Source organism: Equus caballus, chromosome 2, assembly GCF_041296265.1.
Source record: "Equus caballus isolate H_3958 breed thoroughbred chromosome 2, TB-T2T, whole genome shotgun sequence".
In the NCBI taxonomy this organism is placed as follows: Eukaryota; Metazoa; Chordata; class Mammalia; order Perissodactyla; family Equidae; genus Equus; species Equus caballus.
Window position 1 is genome coordinate 17,168,309 of NC_091685.1, and position 22,273 is coordinate 17,190,581.

The following is a 22,273-nucleotide window of genomic DNA, read 5'->3' on the forward strand; positions in this document are numbered from 1 at the left end:
GGACGTGGGGGAAGACAACCTGTTTCGGAGGAACTGAACGTCCAGTACAGCTGAAATAAAAAGTAGAAGAGAGGAATGCGAGAGACAAGGCTGCAGTGGTAGGCAGAGGCCCAGTCATAAAAGATCTAATGACCCGTGTTACAGACTTTAAACTGTATCACTGAACAATGAGGATCCATTGACGTGTTTAAAGCCGGGAAAGTAACTTGATCAGATTTGTGTTTTAGAAAGCTCACTCAGGATACTATGTGGGAGAATGGAGTGGAGTGGAGCAAGACAAGTAGGCAGAGAAACTAGTTACAGATTTTTGTAGAACTCTGCGAGTCTTCCTAGATTTGAGGGTTATCTTTTCCTTTGATATCCAAATCTAAATTAAGTAAAATGAACCCCCATCCCACCTAACCCAGAGAAGGTTATGTTTTCGTGGTAGTTGCCCATACATATACCTCTGAACTCCCGCTTCTGGCTCAGTTCTTAGCCCTTCTTTCCCTGACGGCTCCTGTAGCTGATGGTCTCTCTGCAGTGCTTTGCCCCAAACATTTGATCCAGTTCCTCACCTCTCGTTTTTTTAAGGCAAAACTAACACGAGGCTGTTAAGTGTAATAGTCTTATACTGAAGTTTTGGGGGGAAAGAAGGTTAATTACTGCGAAGAACAGGAAGCAGTTTAACATTTTTGTTTTATCTAATGTTTATGGGCTGTCAGTAGGAGATATCTTCTGGCCTCTTTCACCTTAGGCCTCAGCCTGCTGCCGTTGTCTGGGGCCCACTTTGGGCCCTTGCTCCTCTGATTTCTCTTTTCCCTCCATCCCATACCTCCTCCTTGTCAAGCTATCAGAGGCAACTCGAAATTAATTTATGGTGCAAAATGATTCCATTTCCTTCCATCTTACTTTTTCCCTCCTATAGAATGCCCAGACCTTGTTTTTCATACCAAAAGTACCATTAGTGCAGTTATCTAAATGGAAGAACCATTTAGCTCAGATCTAAACTTTTAGCAGCTCAAAGAACAGAGGCGAAAGCTGTGGATGGAGAGATTTGTTCCATCCGTTCTGTGTTCCCTTTTTCTACCTTCCTGTACATTAATCCAGTTCTGTTCTATTTCCTTTGTTGGCTTATTAGCTATAACTCCTTATTTTGTTATTTTAGTGATTGCTTTATTTCATATTATTCATTTTTTACATACCACAATCTACCTTAAAATAGTAATCATATCCCTTTATGTATAGTACCAGAACCTTACAGCTGTATACCTTCACTCCCACCTTCTGGCCTTTATGCTGCTGTTATCGTACATTTCACTTTTACATATATTAGAAATCCCACTTTACATTATTATTTTACTTTAAAGAGGTAATTACCTTTTAAGGATTTTTTGAAATAAGAAAAAATTATTTTATATTTACCTTTTTATAGTTTCCATTTCTGGTACTCTTCATTCTTGTGTGTCAAGCCAGAGTTTCATGTCACTGTCTTCTCTCTGCCTGAAGGACTCCCTTTAACATTTCTTACTGTTATGGTCTACTGTAGTTGAGTTCTTTTGGCTTGTGTGTCTCTGGAAGGGTCTTTTTTTGCCTTTGCTTTCGTTGAGTTTAGAATTCCAGGTGGATTTTGTTGTTGTTCAGCTCTCTAGAGATGCCACTCCATTGTCATTTGTCTCTGATGAGAAGTCTGCTGTCATTCTGTGGTCTCTCATATGTGTCTTCTTTCTCTGGATACTTATAAAGTTTTCTGTCTATGATTGGTTTTAAGAATTTTATTGTGCTATTCTTTGGAGAGATTTTCTTCATGCCTCTGGTGCTTGAGGTTCACTGAGCTCTTTGGATATGTGGGTTTATAGTTTTCATCGAATTTGGAAAAAATTCTGCCTTTCTTCATATGTATTTTCTGTCACCTCTCCTTAGGGGACTCCAATTAGACATGTATTAATCCTCTTGAAGCTTTCTCACAGTTTCCTGATGCTTTTTTTTTTTTTAAAGGTTTTATTTTTCCTTTTTCTCCCCAAACTCCCCCAGTACATAGTTGTGTATTTTCAGTTGTGGGTCCTTCTAGTTGTGGCATGTGGTTTGCCACCTCAGCATGGCTTGATGAGCAGTGCCATGTCCATGCCTAGGATCCAAACTGGCAAACCCTGGGCTGCCAAAGTGGAGTGCGCAAACTTAACCACTCAGCCACAGGGCCGGCCCTGACACAATTTCCTGATGTCTTTTTTTTTTTTTGAGGAAGATTAGCCCTGAGCTAACATCTGCTGCCAATCCTCTTTTTGCTGAGGAAGACTTGCCCTGAGCTAGCATCCATGCCCATCTTCCTCTACTTTTTATGTGGAACACCTGCCACAGCACGGCTTTCTGAGCGGTACCATGTCCGCACCCAGGATCCAAACCAGCAAACCCCAGGCCACCGAAGCAGAACGTGCGAACCCAACTGCTATGCCACTGCACTGGCCCCTCCTGATGCTTTTTAGTTTTTTCTTTTTTAGCCTTGTTTCTGTTTTATTTTGGAAAAATTCTATAGATGTATTTAAGTTAGTTAATCTTTTTGTCTGCAGTATCTAATCTACTCTTAATCCATCCTGTGTATTTTTTATCTCAGTCATTGTATTTTTATTTCTAGAAGTTCAGTATGGGTCTTTTTATACCTTCAGTGTCTCTGCTTAACTTGCTCAGTCTTTGCTTTAACTTCTTAAACATATGAAATATGGTTATAGTCACCTCTCCAGCGCTCTGGCCTGTGAACTTTAGCTGCTTGGCCTGCCCAAACTCTCAGCTCCGTCTCCTCAGCCCTGGGAGATCCCCAGGCTCTGTCTGACCTCCCCCTTCTGCACTGTGGCCTGGGAGCTCTCCAGACAGTAAGCCGGGAGCGAGCCTAGGGCTCACCTCACGTGTTTCCCCTCCTTCAGGAGCCACTGTTCTGCACTACCTGATGCCCAGTGGAAACTATTATTACATACATTTTGTCTTTTCTTTTAGTTGTTTCAAGCAGTAAGATATGTCTAGTCCCTGCTACTCCACCTTAGCTGGAGTGGAAATCCAAAATGCATCTTTTATCTGTGTCTGTCTTACCATCTCTGTTGCCTTCACCGTCATCCTCGCTGTCCTGGCCTGTGAAAGTCTCTCTGGCCTATCTGGTCTCCTTACTGGCTTTCTTCCTCTCTGGTCCATTCTCTATTTAATAGCCCAAATACTCTTCTTAAAGCATAAATTAGATTATAGCACTTCCTCACTTGAAACTCTTTAGTGGCATTCTAATGTGCTTACAGTAAAATCCAGATGTCTTACTGTGGTTTGCTGTGTCCTGCATGATCTGGCCCCTGCCTACCTCTCCAAACTCATCTCTTTTCTGTACATTTTAGCTGTACTGTTTTTCCCCCAATTTTCCTGAATATTCCAAACTGCCTTCTACCTTAAGCTCTTTCTGTATGCTACCAGGCAGCAGCCCCGATCATTGCACAGGGAACCTACAGCAGATTCTTTCCCAGGATCAGGTTCTACCCAACCACTCAGTTTCTTAGCCTTTCCAGTAGAATTCTTTGCATGTAAGGGGTATCCTGGGTCCTGACCATATTCCTATCCTGTGCAGTTTTTCTTAGAGAGCAGATGTTTAGATAATGCTTTGGGTTCATTTAGGGCCTCTGGTGAACCCTAACATCAGGCACATTGTCTGACACACCTCCGCTTGGACTCTTCTTCAGACCACAGCTTAAACATCAAGTTGTCAGGGAGCCCTCCCAGGGTCTCATCATCTAAAAAAGGTCCCCCTGTTATTTTCTGTCTGAATATCCTATTCCTTTCCTTAGTAACATTTATAATAGTTTCTAATTTTTTTATCAACTTGTATTTTGTTGTCCTCCATACTAAATTAAGTATTCCGTGAGGGGAGGGATAATCTCTCTCTCTTTCATCATTGTCCGCATCCATCACCCTAGCTGACCACAGTAAGTGTTTAATAGTATTTGTTGAATGAAAGGGTAGTAGAGGATGTGGGACATGTGGTCAAAGAGGGCTTTTTTTTTTTAACATGAGACAGACTTTTAAGCATGTGCAAGAACTGTGCTAGTTTCTGGGTCCTATGTTGAGGTAAGAATTTTCTTAGAGCCACAGCTCTAGCTTCTTGGTCATTCACTTCACCCCATGAGCTGAAAGCATGGTTGTGAGCACAGAGTCCTTGAATCTCAAAAGTGTAAAGAGCTGTAGAGATGATCTAGTGTCTAGCCCAACAGACAAGAGTGGTCATCTGGCCTCTGCTAAAATACTGCTAATGACAGGTTGCTCACTGTCGCTTTTGGCAACGATTTTGTTTTTGGACACTTCTGATTGCTAAAACGCCTTCCTTTTCGAGCTGAAATCTGCCTTCTTATAACTCCTGCCCCATCTTCCTCTCTCTGCCTTCCAAAAGAACAAATCTGCCTCTAGCCCTCTTTCCTTCCCATGACTGCCCTTAGGGCATCTGTCTCCTGACTTTTCTCCAGATAATACATTCCCAGACTCTTTCTCCTTTGCTAGGATTTCTAGGCTTCTCACAACCATTCTGGTCATCCTTCACTGGGAGCTCCAGTTTTTAAATCAGCTTTGCAATGGAATACTCAGAGGAGATCTGCTTCTCACTGATAATAAATGCGCAAGGGCAAGGTCCTTATCCGTCTCCCTCTGCATACCTCATACCTAGCATTGTGGCTAGCACACAGAGTGTTCAACAAATGTTTGTTGAGTGAATGAATGAGCTCCTTCTCATGATGATGGTTCTCATGTCTCCAGCATGTCAACAGCAAATTTAATTTACACTGACCCTATGAAGTTAAGGGTTTTCATCTGCATTTTATAGATGGACAAACTGAATCTCAGAAAAAGACAGTGATCATTGACTAATGATCATGCAGAAATAGACCTCAAGTCTTCTACTCCCAGCTTCTGACCCCGGGGCCAGTGGTTTCAAAGCTTGTTTTGTTTAGCAGTAGAACTCCTTTTTTGTAAAGGTAAGATTATATGAAGAGCCCTACTCACTTGGCCTCCCTCTGGAGGCCCCCAGGGCTCTGTGGAGCACAGTCTGAAAGCAGTGCAGTCTTCTACCTGGCATTGTCCCCCTGACGGCAGCCAGGACCTCGTTGATGGTCCTTAAGCTGACTAGGACTCCCAGAGCCTGGAGCGTGAGGCTGCCCTTTTCCACTACATCTCAGCAGGAAAGATTTCTTGACCTTGCCTAGTCCGGGGGCCACCAGTCCAGCCTTTCAGACCCCTCAGCTCACAACGCAGATCTCAGTTGTCATTCTTAGCCCTGCTGTGAGGAAGAGGCACTTGCCGATTTGCATCAGCGTCTGGTGAGCATTGTCGTCATAATTACTCTCCACGTCAGTTAGCTCATGTGTGTCAGGTGACACCATCCGAGTCTTTGCTGAGGAGATGAGGGCTGGGAAGGTGCGGGTACCCTGCTGATAAATGCAGAAGCTAGACTTCTTTTTCTTGGGCTATTGCAGAGAACTTAGGTTTGCCACTCTAACTCTGAATGAAGAACAGAATAACAACTCCCCACCTTTGTAAGGTCCATCCCATTCCAATTTCTCATTTGACATTCTCAGCATCACAGAGTGTGACTTTTCCCCATTTTACAAAAGAGGAAACTGGTGCTCAGAGAAGACAGACCCTGCCTGCCTGGGATCACATACCTAGGGAAGGGCGGGGGCCCAGGCGTAGAACCCAGGCCTCCTGTTTCCTGGGTTTGGGTTTGGGTTCCTGTTCTTATCTCAAAGAGGACCACTGCTATAGTCATATCTCCTAAAAAAGTAGGAATCTGAATCCTCATCTGCAGAAAGTGGGTGGGATGTGGTTCAGCTATCCTGGAGTCCAGGGACTTCTCTCTTCAGAAGCATTTCTAGGGAAGGGCTTTACCAGTTAAACTCCCTAAGCAAAGGGTGAATAGCTGTCCCATGCTGGATTGGACTTTAAGCCCATGGTTACCAAGCAATTTTAGGTGAGTAGTGAGAAGTAGTCCTAAAATCCTAAACGATCTTGCCATGGAGGTCTCTTTCTGTTTTTTTTTTTGGTGAGGAAGATTGTCCATGAGCTCACATCTGTGCCAGTCTTCCTCTATTTTATATGTGGGATGCCACCACAGCCTGGCTTGGTGAGCAGTGTGTAGGTCCGTGCCTGGGATCCAAATCCACGAACCCCGGGCTGCTGAAGCGGAGCATGCAAACTGAACCACTACGCCACTGGGCCAGCCCTGCCACGGAGATCTTATTGTGTGCCAGACAATGTGCTTGAATTTAGCGTACATCAGAGGCCCTACATGAATCCCAAGCATTATCTAAACACCCGATATCTAAGAAAAAGCACAAAAGACAGATACGGTCCAGTACTGAAGACATCCCATGTAAGCAGAGAATGCTGTGGCCAGGGCTGAGAAACTGACTTGGTGTGGGTAGAACCCAGTTGTGAGAGGGAGTCTGCTCCCGGGTCCGTAACACAGTGATTAGGGGCTGCTACCTGGTTTGGGCCTTGGCCTGGCTGTAGACATGTCAGAATGAGATTCCCTTTACAGAGGCTTTCATAGCTATTCTCTTTTGATATTCATAAGCCCCTTGGAAGAAAGGTGCTTCCCATGTTATAGATGAGGAGACTGAGGTTCTGAGGGAAGCACCTTGCCTGCTGAGTGGCAGAGCCAAATTCAACCCAGTTTCTGGTCTCCATGCCCACATTCTCACCACTCTACAAACCCAGCTTCCTTGGAATGTTTCTGCAGAACGAGGCAGTTGTGAAAGGAGAGAGGGAACATAGGAGCAGATCCTTTGCGGACAGGCCTTTAGCCAGGCATCAAGAAGCATTTCTGGGATGTCCTGCTTGCTGAGCAGAGGGTCAGCTTCTAAAGTGCACTTGTCTAAGTGTATCTCTTCTCCAGCACCTCTGTTTCCTGATCTAGCATCTTGTGTGTAAGTCAGCCTCTTCCTAGAAGAGCTGTTTTATTTTTTTTCCCAAAGAGTTTATTTTTTCTTTTTCTCCCCAAAGCCCCCTGATACATAGTTGTATATTTTTAGTTGTGGGTCCTTCTAGTTGTGGCATGTGGGATGCTGCCTCAGCACGGCTTGATGAGTGGTGCCATGTCTGTGCCCAGGATTCCAACCACTGAAACCCTGGGCCCCGGAAGCGGAGCGCACGGGCTTAACCACTTCGCCATAGGGCCGGCTCCAGAATAGTTCTGTTTCTTAAGATTCTCCCTATCCAGAAAAAGCATAAGACATCCAGACCAGAAGAAACCTCAAAGACCCTCTAGTCTAAGAGGAAGAGTCTCCAAGGAGATCCAAGCTCAGAGAGTGGCATAGGGCTTGACTAAGACCACCTAGTAAGAGCCAGAGCCATGACTGGTACACAGGCCTTGGGGCACCCAGCCCAGGGCTTTCTGTTTTGCTGCCTCTTGCTCCACGCAAACAGGTACCTGGGAGCCAGTGCCCTGGCATCCTTCCAAACTAGTCCCTGCTCTCACTCTGGTTTTACTGTTTTCCAGGTGAAACCTTTGTCCTGGGGAATAGTCTGGCCCGGTCCTTGGAGCCACACTCAGACTCAATGGACTCCGCCTTGAATCCCACCAACCTTGTCAGCACCTCCCAAAATCTTCGAACCCCTGGGTACCGGACTCTGCTTCCATCCTGTGGCCTCCCACTGAGCACGGCCTCAGCTGTGCACAGGCTGTGCTCCAGGGGTAAGCTTACCAGAGGTCCAGCGCTTCCGTCCTCCCTCACTCTTCCCTTCCTTCCTGAGCTCTGGGAAGCCAGAAAGGACTTAGCTCTGTTGCCCCCTGTCTGGTGGTGGGACTGGGATCTGGGCTTATCATTGTGCCTGGCTAGACACCTGGGAGACAAGTGAAGCTCTGGGATTGGCTTAAGAATGACGGAAACTAAGAGCCAAAGACCTAGAGCCAAAGAGACAGGGAAGGATTCATTCTTTCTTCCATTAGCCATTTATTTGAACACCATCTGTGTTTGGTGTGAGGATGCAAAAATCCATCACTTCTTGTCCTCAAGGAGCTCACACAGTCTTGTGGGAAGAGAAACAAGATAATTGTAAACCACATCTTGAGTGCAGTTACAGAGATATGCTTTGGGTAGTATGAAAACTGCAAGAAGGCCCACCTAACCCAAGCTTGGTGTCCAGGGGAAGCGTCCTTGAGAAGATGACTCTGTCTGAGACTTTAAAGGGTGACTGTATGAGTGGCCATATCAGGGGCCGTGAGGGAGGGCGAGCTTTCCCGGAAGAGAATACACCATGAACGAGGGCAAAAGGATAAGAACTAGCACAGAGTGTACCAGGAGCTACATGCAGTTTGCTATTGCCGAAACATAAAATGTAATACTGGAACTTCAAAGAGAAGGGCCTGGAAAGGTCAGGGGTTATGTCATAGAAGACCTTAAATGTCATATTAAAGAATTTGGAGTTGATCTTATAGGCAATGCAAAGGTATTGAAGGCTTTTAATTAGAGGCAAAACCTAAACAGGTTTGTGTTTTCAGGAGATCGTTGACTGCTGCATGGAGGGTGGATTTGACGAAGGACAAGACGAGAGAGACCAGTTAGGGGGTTACCAGAAGGGGCCAGACCAGGAGTGACACAGGCCTGGATTAGGGCAGTGGTAGAAGATTTGAAGAAAAGAAAATAAATTTGAGAATTATTCATAAGGTAAATTTAGTCAGATTGAAGACTGTGAAGAATAAGGGAGTGGGAATGGCTCCCAGGTCTCTAGATGGGGTAGCTACCAGATAGCGGCTCCGTTCACTGAGAGAGGGAACCGACCGTAGAAGAGAAAGAAGGGTAGGGAGCCCGTGGGTCATCCAGGTGATATCCAGCAGGCAGTGGCTCTGCAGGTCTGAATCTCAGGAAAGAGGACTGAGCTGAAGTTAAATATTTGGAAGTCATCAGCATACAGATGGTAGTTGAAGTTGTAGGATGAATGGCACCCACTTTCCAGGAGTACGTGTAGAATGAAAAGAACAGACGACTAAAGATTGGAGTCCTGGGGACCAGCAGTGTTCAGGAGGTGGGAGCAGGAAGAGGATCCCACCAAGGAAACAAAGGAATAGTCAAATGTGAGCGAAAACAGAAGAATTTGATATTGTGGTGACCGGGGGTACGGTGTTTTAAGGAGAGCAACACAACAAAGGTTCGGTAAAATGAGAACTGGAACGGCATCTGTTGGATGTGGCGATGAGTGGGTAATTGGTGCATTTAGCAGAAGCAGCTTCGTTGGTGGTGGAGGGTGGTGAGGGCAGAGTACAGTGGGTGGGGTTATCAAGGAGAGTTTGATGAGAAAAGGAAAGATGGTGACCTTCAAAAGAAGGTCTTCTAGAATGGGAGCACATTGAGCATGTTTATCAGCAGACAACTTGAGCCATCCAAAAAGAAGAAATTAAGAACATGGTGGGGCCGGCCCTGTGGCGCAGCGGTTAAGTGTGCACATTCCACTTCGGCGGCCCAGGGTTCACCGGTTCAGATCCCAGGTGTGGACATGGCACCACTTGACAACCCATGCTGTGGCAGGCCCTCCACATATAAAGTAGAGGAAGATGGGCATGGATGTTAGCTCAGGGCCAGTCTTCCTCAGCAAAAAGAGGAGGATTGGCAGCAGATGTTAGCTCAGGGCTAATCTTCCTCAAAAAAAAAAAAATATATATATATATATATATATAGGAAAAAGGAAAGTAAGACCTTTAGGGTAGTGGGAAAGATTAGGGATCAAGGGCATAGACAAATGGATCAGTCTTCAGCCAGAAGGAGGCACATCTTGCTCTCTGAGACTGCAGGGGAAATTGATTGTGGCCGTAAGTGAATGGAGAGAGGGCTGAGGATGATCTAAAAGCAGCGATCAGGAGAGAGAAGGATGCCACCTCCGTACCCCCCAGTGGCCTCCCCAGCCCAGGGTGTGTGGGTGTGGAAGAACAAGAAGACTCCATTAGCAAGGCCTGCAATGGGGAGACGTGACCTCAGGAAAGAGGGATTTCAGGAAGGCTGAGACGGGGAAGGAGCCTGGGATGCTCCCCAAGGCAGCAGAATGGAGGACGAGGAGCTCTGCAGAGAGTGGGGCTGGAGTGATTTCCTGCCTTGAGGCTGGGGTGAGTCCTCTCGCCTCTCAGGTCTTCGTGTTCGATGACCTGGTCTTTTCACAGGAGTGTTAAAAGGATCCAGGGAAATGGGATCGTTTGGGAAACTAAATCATTCCCCAGGGAGGAGGGAGTCCCTGTTACTGGTGTCTTCCCCAAGGCCCTGTTTCTGTTAGGAGTGCTTCTTGATGGGCTGCCTCGCGTGGCACTGGCCTCAGATGTCACTGTTGTTTCCCTGGCATTTCTACTCTTCCTCTGGAATATATTTTGAGTCTGTCAGCCAGGCCATGGTCTAAGTCCCTGTTGACCCTGAAGAACCTCACAAGGCTATGAAAGGGTTCTATCTGGTTGCCCTAGAATTGTTTCTCTCAGAGAATTTAGACGCCAAGTCTGTCCCCTCTTATTTCACGAATGCAAGATGATTAGGCATCAGTTTGTTGGTCCGACCTCACGTGGATGCGCCTCGCCTGCCTTAGTCGTTCTCCGACTGAAACTCTGCCCTCCTTGAAGAATAATCACCAGCTGTGCCCGCTGGGTACAGACTGCCTGCAGAGCTGGGGATAGGAGAAGACAGAGACAGGGCACCAGCTTGTCTTCTTCCTAGCTGTGTGCTCTTGGGCAAGTCACTTCGCTTCTCTGGAATCTCTAAACTGAACGTGGTGATGCTTCCTTCCAGGGCTGTTTTAAGGGTCAAAAAACTGACGATACTTGGGGTTCTTTAAAATGTTCATGTATCAGACTGTTCACCACTATCACCTGTGCATGCCACAGTCGTTTCTTCCCAGGGCTATTTTAGTGTCCTTCTTAACTGGTCTCCTTTGCTTCTGTCCTCGCCCCGTAAAGTTGATTATCAACACAGACTGTGAGAGTGATCCTTTTAGTTGTAAGGTGGTTCTTGTCACCCGTCTGCTCAAAACTGACCTACATCACTCAGAAAAGCCAGTCGTTTTTCAGTGACATGCAGGGTCCTCTATTATCTGCACCCCCTCTCCCCCGCCCCATCACACGCACGCATATATACCTCTCAGACGTTACTTCCTCCCGCTTTCTCCTCGTTCACTCTACTCTGGCACATCAGCCTCCCTGCCCAACCTGAAACATGCCAGGCACTCTTCTGCCTCAAGGTCTTTGCTCAGATGTCGCCATTTCAGAGACGTCTCTCCAGACCACCATATAACTTAGCAACTTCCTGCTACCTGCCCTCAGGGAGTATATATTCTAGCAGTAAACTGACAGACAAACACATACATATACCACCGGCGTGTCCGGCAGGTGGTTGCGATCTGTCCGGCAGGTGGTTCTGGGGTGTCCGAGAATAGTATATATACTATTATATATGTATGTGTGTTTATATAATATCATTATATATGTGTGTGTGAGAGAGAGAGAGATTCTCAGCTTCCCTGGGTATGGGAATTAGCTAAGATGGTCCAAGAAAGGTACATTCACGTGTATGTCTTCTCTCTGCTCTCCGTAATCTTTGCACTTGGTTTCTCTCTTAGCGTCACAGTGGGCTTTCAGGGCAGGGAGGAGTGGCTGGCTCCCAGAGCCCTCCACAACTTCCTGTCTACTACCGCCTCTCAGATGCCACTGGAATTTCTATGACGCTCAGCACCCCTGCTCGTTCCAGCACACTTCTTCCCTGGTCTAGTCAATACAGGCTTGAGAGAGAATAGACTGGAGTGTCCTCCCCAGGGAGCAGGGACTGGGCCAAGTGAAGTGTGCCTCGACTTTTAGACCTGGGACCCAACCCAAAATGGAGGAGGATGGGAGGAGACTTTTAGCCTTTGCCGGAGATAGTTGAAGAGTAGATCCCTCTACTTTTGCAGGTATGTTTCAGCTCTGCCACTTAGTTGTGTGACTGACATCTCCTGGGTGGTGAGGATACAGACTTGAGCAAGGCAAGATCCTTGCCTCAAGACAGACATAGTCTGGTGGAGGAGACAGAAAAACACGCAAGTAACTATTATATATGGTCATTCATTCATTTAACAAACAGGTTTGAACATCTACTGTGGCAGACCAGGCACTCTGTTTATGTCTTAGGGGCTGTAAAAGGAAAACATTCTCTCCCTGTGTGTCTCCCTACTCTCCATGCTCTGCTCAACACTGCTTCACCTCTGACACCAGACGTGTGGATTCTCCACGCACTGAGCAGTTTTGCAACACCAGCTGGGCGTCCTACAGTTGAATTCAATTCTGACATTTTCTACTTGGAAATGGCATCAGATCCCACAAGTCTGCACCCCCCACTTCAGATGCCAGTTAGAAGTCCAGGTTGTAGGGCCGGCCCTGTGGCCAAGTGGATGAGTTTGTGTGCTCCGCTTCAGCGGCCCAGGGTTTTGCCGGTTCGGATCCTGGGCACAGACATGGCACCGCTCATCAGGCCACGCTGAGGCGGCGTCCCGCCTAGCTCAATCAGGACTCACAACTAGAATATACAACTATGTACTGGGGAGCTTTGGGGAGAAGAAGATTGACAACAGATGTTAGCTCAGTGCCAATCTTTAAAAAAAAAAAAAAGGTGAGTTTCTGGTTGAGACCCTCAGACATTTATTAAAAAAAAAAGTCCAAGTTGTAAGCTGTGCTTCTGAGTGACCAACTATGAATTGGAGGTTCCCACAATCCCCTGCTGGGGTTCAGTTGATTTGCTAGAGTGTCTCACAGAACTCAGGAAAACTGTTTACTTACTAGATTACTGTTTTTTTATAAAAGGATACAACTCAAGAACAGCCAGATGGAAGAGATGCACAGGGCAAGGGATGTGGAGCTTCCATGCCCTCTTCGAGCACACCACTCTCCCAGCACCTCTGTGTTCACCAACCCAGAAGCTCTACGAACATTTCCCTTTTGTTTTTTGTTTTTTTAAGATTTTATTTTTCTCCCAAAGCGCCCCAGTACATAGTTGTGTAGTTTTAGCTGTGGGTCCTTCTAGTTGTGGCATGTGGGACGCCACCTCAGCATGGCTTGATGAACGGTGCCATGTCCACGCCCAGGATTTGAACCAGCAAAACCCTTGGCCACCAAGGCAGAGAGCGAGAACTTAACCATTCAGCCACGGGGCCAGCTCCCCCTTTTGGGTTTTTATGGAGGCTTCATTCCGTAGGCATGATTGATTAGATCATTGGCCATTGGTGGCTGAACTCCATCTCCAGCCCCTCTCCCTTCCATGGAGGCTGGGGGGTGGGACAGAAAGTTCCAACCCTCTCACCACCTGGTTGGTTCCTCTGGCAACCAGCCCCTATCCTTAGGGCCTTTCCAAAAGTCACCTCATTAACATACTCAGATGTGATTGAAAGGGGCTGGTTATGAGTAACAAAAGGCACCTTGATTTCTCTCACCACTTAGGAAATTCCAAGGACTTTAGGAGTTGTGTGCCAGAAGTGGGGGTGAAAACCAAGTATATGTTTCTTATTATAAATCACAGTATCACAAGGATACAGCAGGGAACAAAAGAGGAGAAGACAGGTAATAAACATAAATGCATTAAATTATTTTGGGTGGTGATATGAGCTGGGGAAAAAAACTAGAGGACGCAGTTGGATTGAGAGTGATTGTGTGGGGGAATTGAGTACTTTGACTAGGAGATCGGGGAAGGCCTCTTTGAGGAATTGATATTTGAGATGAGCCCCAAATGTTGAGAAGGAATCAGGTATGCAAAGATCTGGAAAAAGGACATTCCTGACAGGAAATTGCGAGTTAAAAAATAAAAGCGTAGCCTGTTCGAGAAGCAGAAGGGAAGCTAGTGTGTTTGGAGCTTGGTGAGTGAATAAAAGGCGGAGGGGATGAGGTCAGAGATAGAAAGGGCCAGATGATGGAGTACCTTCTAGACCATAGTAAGGGGTTCAGGTGTCATTTCATGTGCAACTGGAGGCCATTGCATTGAGTTTTTAGGGGGGATTGACATGATCCAATTAGTTTTTAAGGGTTGCTTTGAGTCCTTTATGGAAAACAGATTATTAGGGTGATCTGACCGGGGAAAATGTGTAGAGATTGAGCTGTAACCAAGAGATACAGGAAATGCTTTGTGAGACCAATTACTTCAGTATTAGACCAGAAAAGTTTCATAAAGGGGCTGGTCCTCGAAGCTGTTGATACAAATAATTCATAATCACTCTATAAATCAAAATGGGGGTGAGTTTATCATATAAGCCAGTTTTGAGGACTATAGCCCAGGAGCGACCTTCACCAAGGAAGGAAGGAAGCAAGCGGAGGGTACAGAGTGGTTATCTGCCGTCTTGGAACAAGGAACATCCCTTTTACTACTGTCACAGGATGCTTCGCTAGCACAGCAGGTCAGTGGTCACAAGAGGAGCTCAGTGGGTCAGTAATTAATCCTTAGTTTCTGGGAAGAAATTCTGATATACGGGGGAGGCAGCATCCCTATCTTTAAGGGCATCATTCTCAGCTTTGGGACATGGTAAATGTTTCTTTCTTTCTTTCTTTTTTTTCCTTCCTTCCTTCCTCCCTCCCTCCCTGAGGTAATGTCTGTGCCAGTCTTCCTCTATTTTTTATGTGGGATGCCATCACAGCATGTCTTGATGAGCAGTGTGTGGGTCCACACCCAGGATCTGAACCAGCGAACCCCAGGCCACCAAAGTGGAGCACGTGAACGCAACCACTATGCCACTGGGCTGGTGCAACAGGCCACATCAGGCCTTTCTGGAAAAACATGGTCAAGCCAAATTAGTTTTAAACCAAATGGCTTCCTCATATACTCCAATATATCTTGTCGCTTTTCGTTTATTCATCAAAACCAACTCTTGCTTAGCAAAGTTGCAGTTTGCAAGGAGTAAAGGAGAAATTGAAGGGAGAGAAGGGGGCACGTTCCAGGCAGAGGGATGAAACATACCAGAGACCTGTGGCGGGTCAAAATACAGAGATCCCAAATCCCACACGGGAGATGGGGATAGCTGTATTTGAGCCAAGATTGAGATGAAAGCTCTTAGCAAAGCACTAAATTAGCATTGAGTTTCCTGGCAGCCAAGGCAAAACTCTTTTCTACCTCCTGCATCAGGTTGTAGCGAGGTCAACTGTTCTCCAGACCTGGGAAGGTGCCCAGGGTCTTGTCCACACCTTTTGTTAATCCCGAGGCCCCAAGGGTTTGGCTCTGAAGTCTTGCCCTGCTCCTAAGTTCTCTCTAGAAATGGTATCCAGAGCCAAGGCAAAAGCAGCCTCACCCACCTGCCCCCACTGAACCCAAGTAATCTCCTCACGGCATTGTTCCCCGGGCTCAGGTCCAGGCTGAACCACAGCCTCAATGTAGAATTCCTTGTGGCCATTTCCACAATCAGATCCACCCTAAAGAACAAAGATGTGACTTCAGCAGCCTCTCAGGCCCTCACGGCCTTTGTGGAAAGCCCTTCCCACCCTCGGCTGCCTCTGGTTCCTCTGCTCTGGCTGCTGTAAGCTCACCCACAGGGCCCTCGGGACAGGCCAGGGAGGGTGGGGGAGTTACAGACCCATCCCCACCCGTTATGGCAGGTGCCTTCCTGTCCTGCAGGGTCGGACCGATACCTGGAAAGCCGGGATGCCTCTCGACTGAGTGGCCGGGACCCCTCGTCATGGACAGTCGAGGACGTGATGCAGTTTGTCCGGGAAGCTGATCCTCAGCTGGGACCCCATGCTGACCTCTTTCGCAAACATGTAGGTTCCCCCACCTGACCTCCCCGTGTTTGCTGAGAGTCTTACTTCTGCATCTTCTAGACTCTTAAAGGGTATGGGCTACATATTTGTTCCAGGTCCCTTGAAACTGAGCACAGGAGACGCCATACAAACTTCGAGACAGAATCTTGGGTCTCAGACAGATTCATTGAGCACCAAGGTAGCTCTCTCCTGTAGTGTGGGATCTGATTCAGCCGCGTTCCTACTGGGTGTGCACCCTGTGGCTCAGTGCCCGAGACAGGCTTGTCTCTTTTCCTGGGAGCACTTGCTCTCCCATCTGCCTGCCTTGGCCTGAGAATCAGGGCCTTCAGCCCACGTTAAAAAGTCCCTTGCCAAGTGGCCCCCAACCTTGCCAGTCCCCTGTCCTCTGTCTGTCCCTCTGTGAGCCTCCAGCATCTCTTTAACTGACCGGTGGCCCCTTGGCCAGAGACTGCTCCTGATCCTCCTGCAGTGACCATACACCCCTGGTACGGGGCTCAACCCCGCTTCCCATAGTCCCTACTGCTTCTGCCCTGTGGTCACTCAAAACAGACCTGCTGCCTCTCATTGCTTATTTAAATCCTTCGTGCCATGTGGGTTTGGAGGGTGCCCTTAGATCAGGCCCGAAGGCCTTACAGCTGCTCAGTGAGTGTCTGCGTGTGCCTAGCTCACACAGAGGGGTCCCTGCCCCTCGGGAGCGAAGACCACTCACAGAGTAACAGTTGAGGGTCAATATAAAACAGTCTGTGAGAAGTGATGAGGCCACTGAGAGGGGAGGCTTCCTGGAGGAGAAAGAAGTGAGCTGGATCACAGGTTTGGGAGGGCGGAGAAACTGCCTCTCAGGTAGCAGAGAAAGGAATGTGGTACAAGCGTGTGAAGAGCTTAGCACAGGGGGTTCGGTACTAGATTTCGGGGAGGGGTGGAGACAGAAGGTGGGCAGAACAGGTGGGCTTTAGTGTCACAGCAGGTTCACTGGAGTCCCCGTTGCTGGTACTTCCTGGGTGGCCTTTCCTCAGAACCTGGGGTGAGCAGACCAGCCAGGCTTCTGACGGCGCCTCCCTCCATCCCCCCAGGAGATCGACGGCAAGGCCCTGCTTCTGCTGCGCAGCGACGTGATGATGAAGTACATGGGTCTGAAGCTGGGGCCCGCACTCAAGCTCTCCTACCACATTGACCGGCTGAAACAGGGCAAGTTCTGAAGCAGGGAGACGCAGCTAGACAGCTGAGGGGCCAAGCAGATGAGGGCGTTCTTCTCCCAGGAAGGAGGGGGCACTTGCTGGTGCCTCAGTGGGGTTCAGGGCCACCTCAGGACTCCAGGAGGCTGTGTGGAGCCACCACTGCTGCCCTCTCTTGCCATGATGTGTCCTTCCATGAAGGACTGAGGGGGAAGTGTGGGGCCCAGGGCTGGTGCTGCTCTTCCCCTCAGCCCTGCCTCAGCTCTGAGCTCTCCCTGTATTTATTTCTTGAGCTGGCCGGCCTCTCACCAGGGCTTTAGACTAAACACCTTCCAAGTGACGGAGGAAGGGGCCAACCCCTGAGGCCTCGGAAGATGGGGCCTGAGTTGATATCTGTGCCCAGTCCCCTTACCACCTGCTGGGCCTGATATAGCACCCCATTACCCCACAACTCCTGCCTTCTCACAAGATCCCCAGAGTCCAAACTCATGGTGCAAACCTCTACCTTTTTTAAAACAAGACCTTTTCTTATTGTTAATTTATTGTTTCTGACACTTGGGCAAACCCTCCAGCTCATACTTCTCAAGCTCCAGACATTGAGTTTCAGAAGGAGAGAGACTGCCCTGCTCTGGTCCCAGAGAGGCATGGCCCCTTTCCAGAGGATGTTACTCTAGGGCACTTCTCTTTGGGATGGACAGACCTATAAAGCCTTGACCACGTCACTCAGCATGGGGGGAGAGAGGGTCCCGGTCCCCTTCCCCTCTCTTCCTCTACTGGGCCCCTTGCAGCCCTGGCCTCATCTGTGGGAATGGGAGTCCCCTGCCCCACGCTGTTCCCCACCACAGCTCCTTGCCCTGGCCAGAACTGCTGTGGAAGACGTTTGTGCCCAACAGTTTTAAGCCAAGAAGGCCCCAAGGTGGATGGGAGGGGAGGGTCTCCAGGCCAGCATCTGGTTACACTCACCCCACTGTCCATATGCTTCCTTTCTAAGCAAGTCAGCAGCACAGCTGCCCCCGCTGCCATCTGGACTTATTTTATGTCGATTTGTTTATAAATAAAAAACAATATAGATGCCAATGTCTTTTCAGTCAGCCAACAGCCAAATCACTGCGCCTCCAAAGGGCAGGTTGGTCCCCTTCTCTCAGTCTTGGTTTCCTCGTATACAAAATGAGGAGCTTGGACAAGACGATCCCCCAGAGGCTCCTGCAGAAGCTAGCCTGCATCGTACGTCTCCCACCAGCAGGGGCCAGGTACTCAAGTCCAGGGCCACGTGTCCCTGTTTCTAACGGGGTCACAGAAGGAGGTGAGGGGCAGCAGCACAGTGCGCTATAACATTTGCATCCCTTACCGTGCGCCCCACAAACTGCTCCATGTGAATTAGACTCGTCTCATTTAATCTTCACAACAAACCCATTTTATAGATGAGGAAACTTAAGCTCAGAACACATAGCGAGGAAGAGCGAAAGTAGGCATTTGAAGCCAAATAGCCTGACTCCGAGGCCAAGACGGAGGCTCTGGCTGGCCCAGCTGTTCGCCGTGATGCTCTGGGCCAGTCATTTCCCTCTGGGCCCCGCTGGCACTGAGGGGTGTGGATGAGGAAACCTCTGAGGCTTCCCTGCCAGCTCTTACCGTGACTAGTTCTGACATCGTGACTTAGAATGTCTTTTCCACTCAGCCACTGTGAGGTTCTAACATGGTCCCCACGAAGCAGTCAGGGTCAGGGCTGCCAAACCACAATAGGCCTCTGTTTTCCACAGACTCCTGGACATTGGGCTCTGGTAGGCTGTGCTCTTCATTCAGGGTACTCCCAAAGAGCGCCTTACTGAACCCTGATGATGTACTTCTGGGTGTGACCTTCACCCAAGAGACACAGGCACTGAAGGTGACACCAGCGTATGTAGGCAGGCCGGACATGCCGCAAGGCCGGGCCTTGAGAAGCAGCATGGCACCCCCCCCACTTTACGCTGTCACCAAGAGCATACAGCTTACCTAGGAGCATTTACTGAGGGCTTCTCGTGCTAAGCAGTTTACGTACCTTATCTCGTTTCAAGCTTACCACACCCCTCTAGGGTGACTACCATGTCCCCCCACATTTTACAGGTGGGGAAACTAAAGCTTAGAGTGGTTAAGTTACTTGCCCCAAACACCGTAGCTAATGAGGGGTGCAACACATCATACTGCATGCAACAGCGCCTAGGGGGCTGTGGTCTTAGATCCTGCTCACCGTTTAGACTCCAGACTCGCACAGGCCACCCTGGGCATGGCGTTCACTCTGAAGGCTGTCGGACCGGAAGCAGCCTGCCACGGGACATCAGGGAGCAGTCCTCTGCGGGGGTGGTCCTCGCAGAACTCAGTCATCAGGACTGTTCTCCTGTGTTGCCCAGGGGACAACTCAGATGCAGGGAGAAGTGGGGTTCACCTTGGCTTGGTGCGTTGTAAGCACTAAGAAACACCACGGCCCAGGGGAGCTGATAACGCCCTAGTTCCCCGGGCAGAACAACTCCATAGGCATAGCTCCCAGGGTCCCCGCGAGGGGCCTGCCCAGTGAGTACTGCACTCAGGAAGCCCAAAGCTGTGGCTTTTTAGCAGATGTTTATAGTTTGTACATAGATCTCCGAGTACAGTTAGGGGTCATTTTTACCATAAGTAATGCTGCCTTGAAACGGCGGACATTCCGTTTCTATCTAGCTTCCAAGGGAACAAAACTAGCCAGGTAACTGAATGTCCAATTCTGCAGGAGCGGAGAGGATCTGTCACCCCTTCACTCATACTGCCCTGACCCCTGGAGTCAGAATTAAATGTTATTAAGGAAAACAAACAAACAAAAACTCAACTCTGAAATTGTTTCACAAAGCCAAGCCTCCTAATAGTGACCAGGGTCATCCAGAGAAGCCGCAGTGGCCTCCAGCAGGCCCGCCGCACCCATGCTGCCATGCAGGCGAGACCACTCCATGGACACCGACAGTCCAGCCACCCACGAAGTGGGGAGGCATGTGGGAAAGTGGGACTGGGGACAGCGCTGCAACAGGAAGAGGACAACAGCTCCCCTGCTGAGGAACACTAGGAGGAAAAACGCCAGGTGCTTCAGGAGGTAACGAGTCCAGGCTCTGCTTAGGGCTGAAACCATCAGGAACCCTCTGCCCCTCCCCACCTGTGTCCCCTCCCTACCTGCTGGCCATGTGGTCCGTGTCACCTCTCCACTCTGTCTCCGTTGTCCTGGCCATTAGTCCTGAGCAGGATTGTCCACAGCATTCCTCTTTGACATCTCTGTGGAACAACCTGAAGTCTTTCTCTGCTCTGGCACTAGTGGTCCAGCCTCAGGCCTCGTGCCACAATCCCTCAGGAAGAGCCAGAAGGTGACTCGCCCCTCCTTGCAACTAAAGCTAAAAACATGGAAACCCTTCTTGCCTAGGAGAGTCCAGACACTTCTCCCCTCATTGTCCCTCTGCTTTTTGCAGCCTCCTTATCCTAATACCCAAGTCATTCCATTCCATCAGGGAACTCCACAGCTGGAACCTCCCGCCCAAGGACTGACAGTCACAGCTAAGCATCAGAACTGCGTGTTTGTGCCTGGCCTTTGACACAAGGCTGCTGCGGATGCTTCCAGGGGCCGGCAGCCAACAAGCCCCAATGTACAGACAATGGGCCTGAGATACCCATGGGTGGCTGGGGCTGGCCACTGTCAAGGGTCGGGTGGGAATCAACAGGCAGTCACTGGTATGCAAGGGGAGGGCTCAACACAGGCCAGAGGGCCATGGGGTCCAGATGGCAAAGGCTGTGTCCACACTACTTGTCCCCTAAGTTCCAGAGTTAGCTGTCCCACGTAATGGCCAAGCTCAGTCCCCACCCCCGCCCATGTCCCTCTGCCCCTCAGCTGGCCTTCCTGGGCAGTTAGCACAGACACCCATCCTTGATGTGGTTTCAGGGATCATGGCCATGGGGGGCCGCCAAGCGGATACTCTCCAAATAACGTGAAAACAGCCGTATCCCCAGCCTCCCCCTGCCCCTCGTCCTTGGGCCCAGCTCACATGCTTAACTTTAAATTCAAGAGGCTCTTGTCTCCAGTGCCAACCTGGGATTTGTCGATAAGGTCACAGACGTCCAGCGAGAGGATCAAGAGGGGCTGCTTCTCCCACAACACTGGACTCACGTCTGCCACTGCCCTAGCTGCCTGCAGAGGACCCCCGAGAAAAGAGCCCAGGGAGATATGTCATACACTGGACTCACATCTGCCACTGCCCTAGCTGCCTGCAGAGGACCCCCGAGAAAAGAGCCCAGGGAGATATGTCATACACTGGACTCACATCTGCCACTGCCCTAGCTGCCTGCAGAGGACCCCCGAGAAAAGAGCCCAGGGAGATATGTCATACACTGGACTCACATCTGCCACTGCCCTAGCTGCCTGCAGAGGACCCCCGAGAAAAGTGGAACCGACGTCAGCTCACGTAAGGTCGCTAAAGAGCCCAGGGAGATATGTCATACACTGGACTCACATCTGCCACTGCCCTAGCTGCCTGCAGAGGACCCCCGAGAAAAGTGGAACCGACGTCAGCGCACGTAAGGTCGCTAAAGAGCCCAGGGAGATATGTCATACACTGGACTCACATCTGCCACTGCCCTAGCTGCCTGCAGAGGACCCCCGAGAAAAGTGGAACTGACGTCAGCTCACGTAAGGTCGCTAAAGAGCCCAGGGAGATATGTCATACAGTGGTTTAAAGAGATTTCCAGTGAGAAAGTTTTGGCACCCAAGTCAGTTTGGCACGTTTCCCCAGGACCGCTGCCCGACAGCAAGGCTGCTAGTAAAGTCTGTCCGGTTCTCTGGTTGTGTTCACGTGCTTCATCTGTCAGGGCGCCTCTCCTGGCCAGCTGTCTGTTTCTGCACAACTCAACTCGAGTCAACCGGCTGAAACAGCTACAGCCCAGTTGTACGGTTGCTGTGAGAGTGGCGCATGATGGTGGAGTCTGGAGAGGCCTGAAGGACACAGGAGGGAGCATGGGGAGCTGAGCCGCCGTCGTTGTAACTCTCAGAGCTGTGACTGCAGCGAGGGGGCAGCCCTGGCTGCAGGGGGGGGGGGAGCAGGCACCTGACAGGCTCTGCCCAGAGCGTCACACTGCCACCACGTGGGCCAGGGGCCTCTTCCTTCCCCGCACCATAGTCTCTTTCTCAAGTTCCCCACCGGAGCTTCTCCCTCAGAGCCTCAGAGGGGAACAAAAATTCATTCACATCTTCAGAATGGCTGCTCAGAGAAGGAAGGCAACCTTCTCAACATGGTCACACAGCTTCCCCAGTCTGAAGCACCTGCCTTTGGACCCCACCCTCCCTGGGCCCAATCAGGACCTCCACAGGCAATGTGGGAAAGTGCTGCCTACATCTGTG

At 49.4% G+C, this 22,273-nt stretch overlaps 1 protein-coding gene across 41 annotated transcripts in view; it reads left to right on the forward strand.

The window, feature by feature from the left end:
• Positions 1-17,973, forward strand: part of SCMH1 (Scm polycomb group protein homolog 1) — a 185,828-nt gene extending 167,855 nt beyond the window's left edge. For 39 of the 41 annotated variants that reach the window (XM_023632337.2, XM_070260275.1, XM_023632349.2 and 36 more), the window contains 3 exons: positions 7,493-7,687; positions 15,582-15,724; positions 16,795-17,973. In XM_023632337.2, the coding sequence (XP_023488105.1) occupies positions 7,493-7,687; positions 15,582-15,724; positions 16,795-16,920 (464 nt within the window). In that variant the 3' untranslated portion in view covers positions 16,921-17,973. Of the gene's footprint in view, positions 1-7,492; positions 7,688-15,562; positions 15,725-16,794 lie in introns of all 41 variants that reach the window. The other 2 variants (XM_070260254.1, XM_070260272.1) reach the window with 1 other exon arrangement.
• The last annotated feature ends 4,300 nt before the right edge of the window (positions 17,974-22,273 follow it).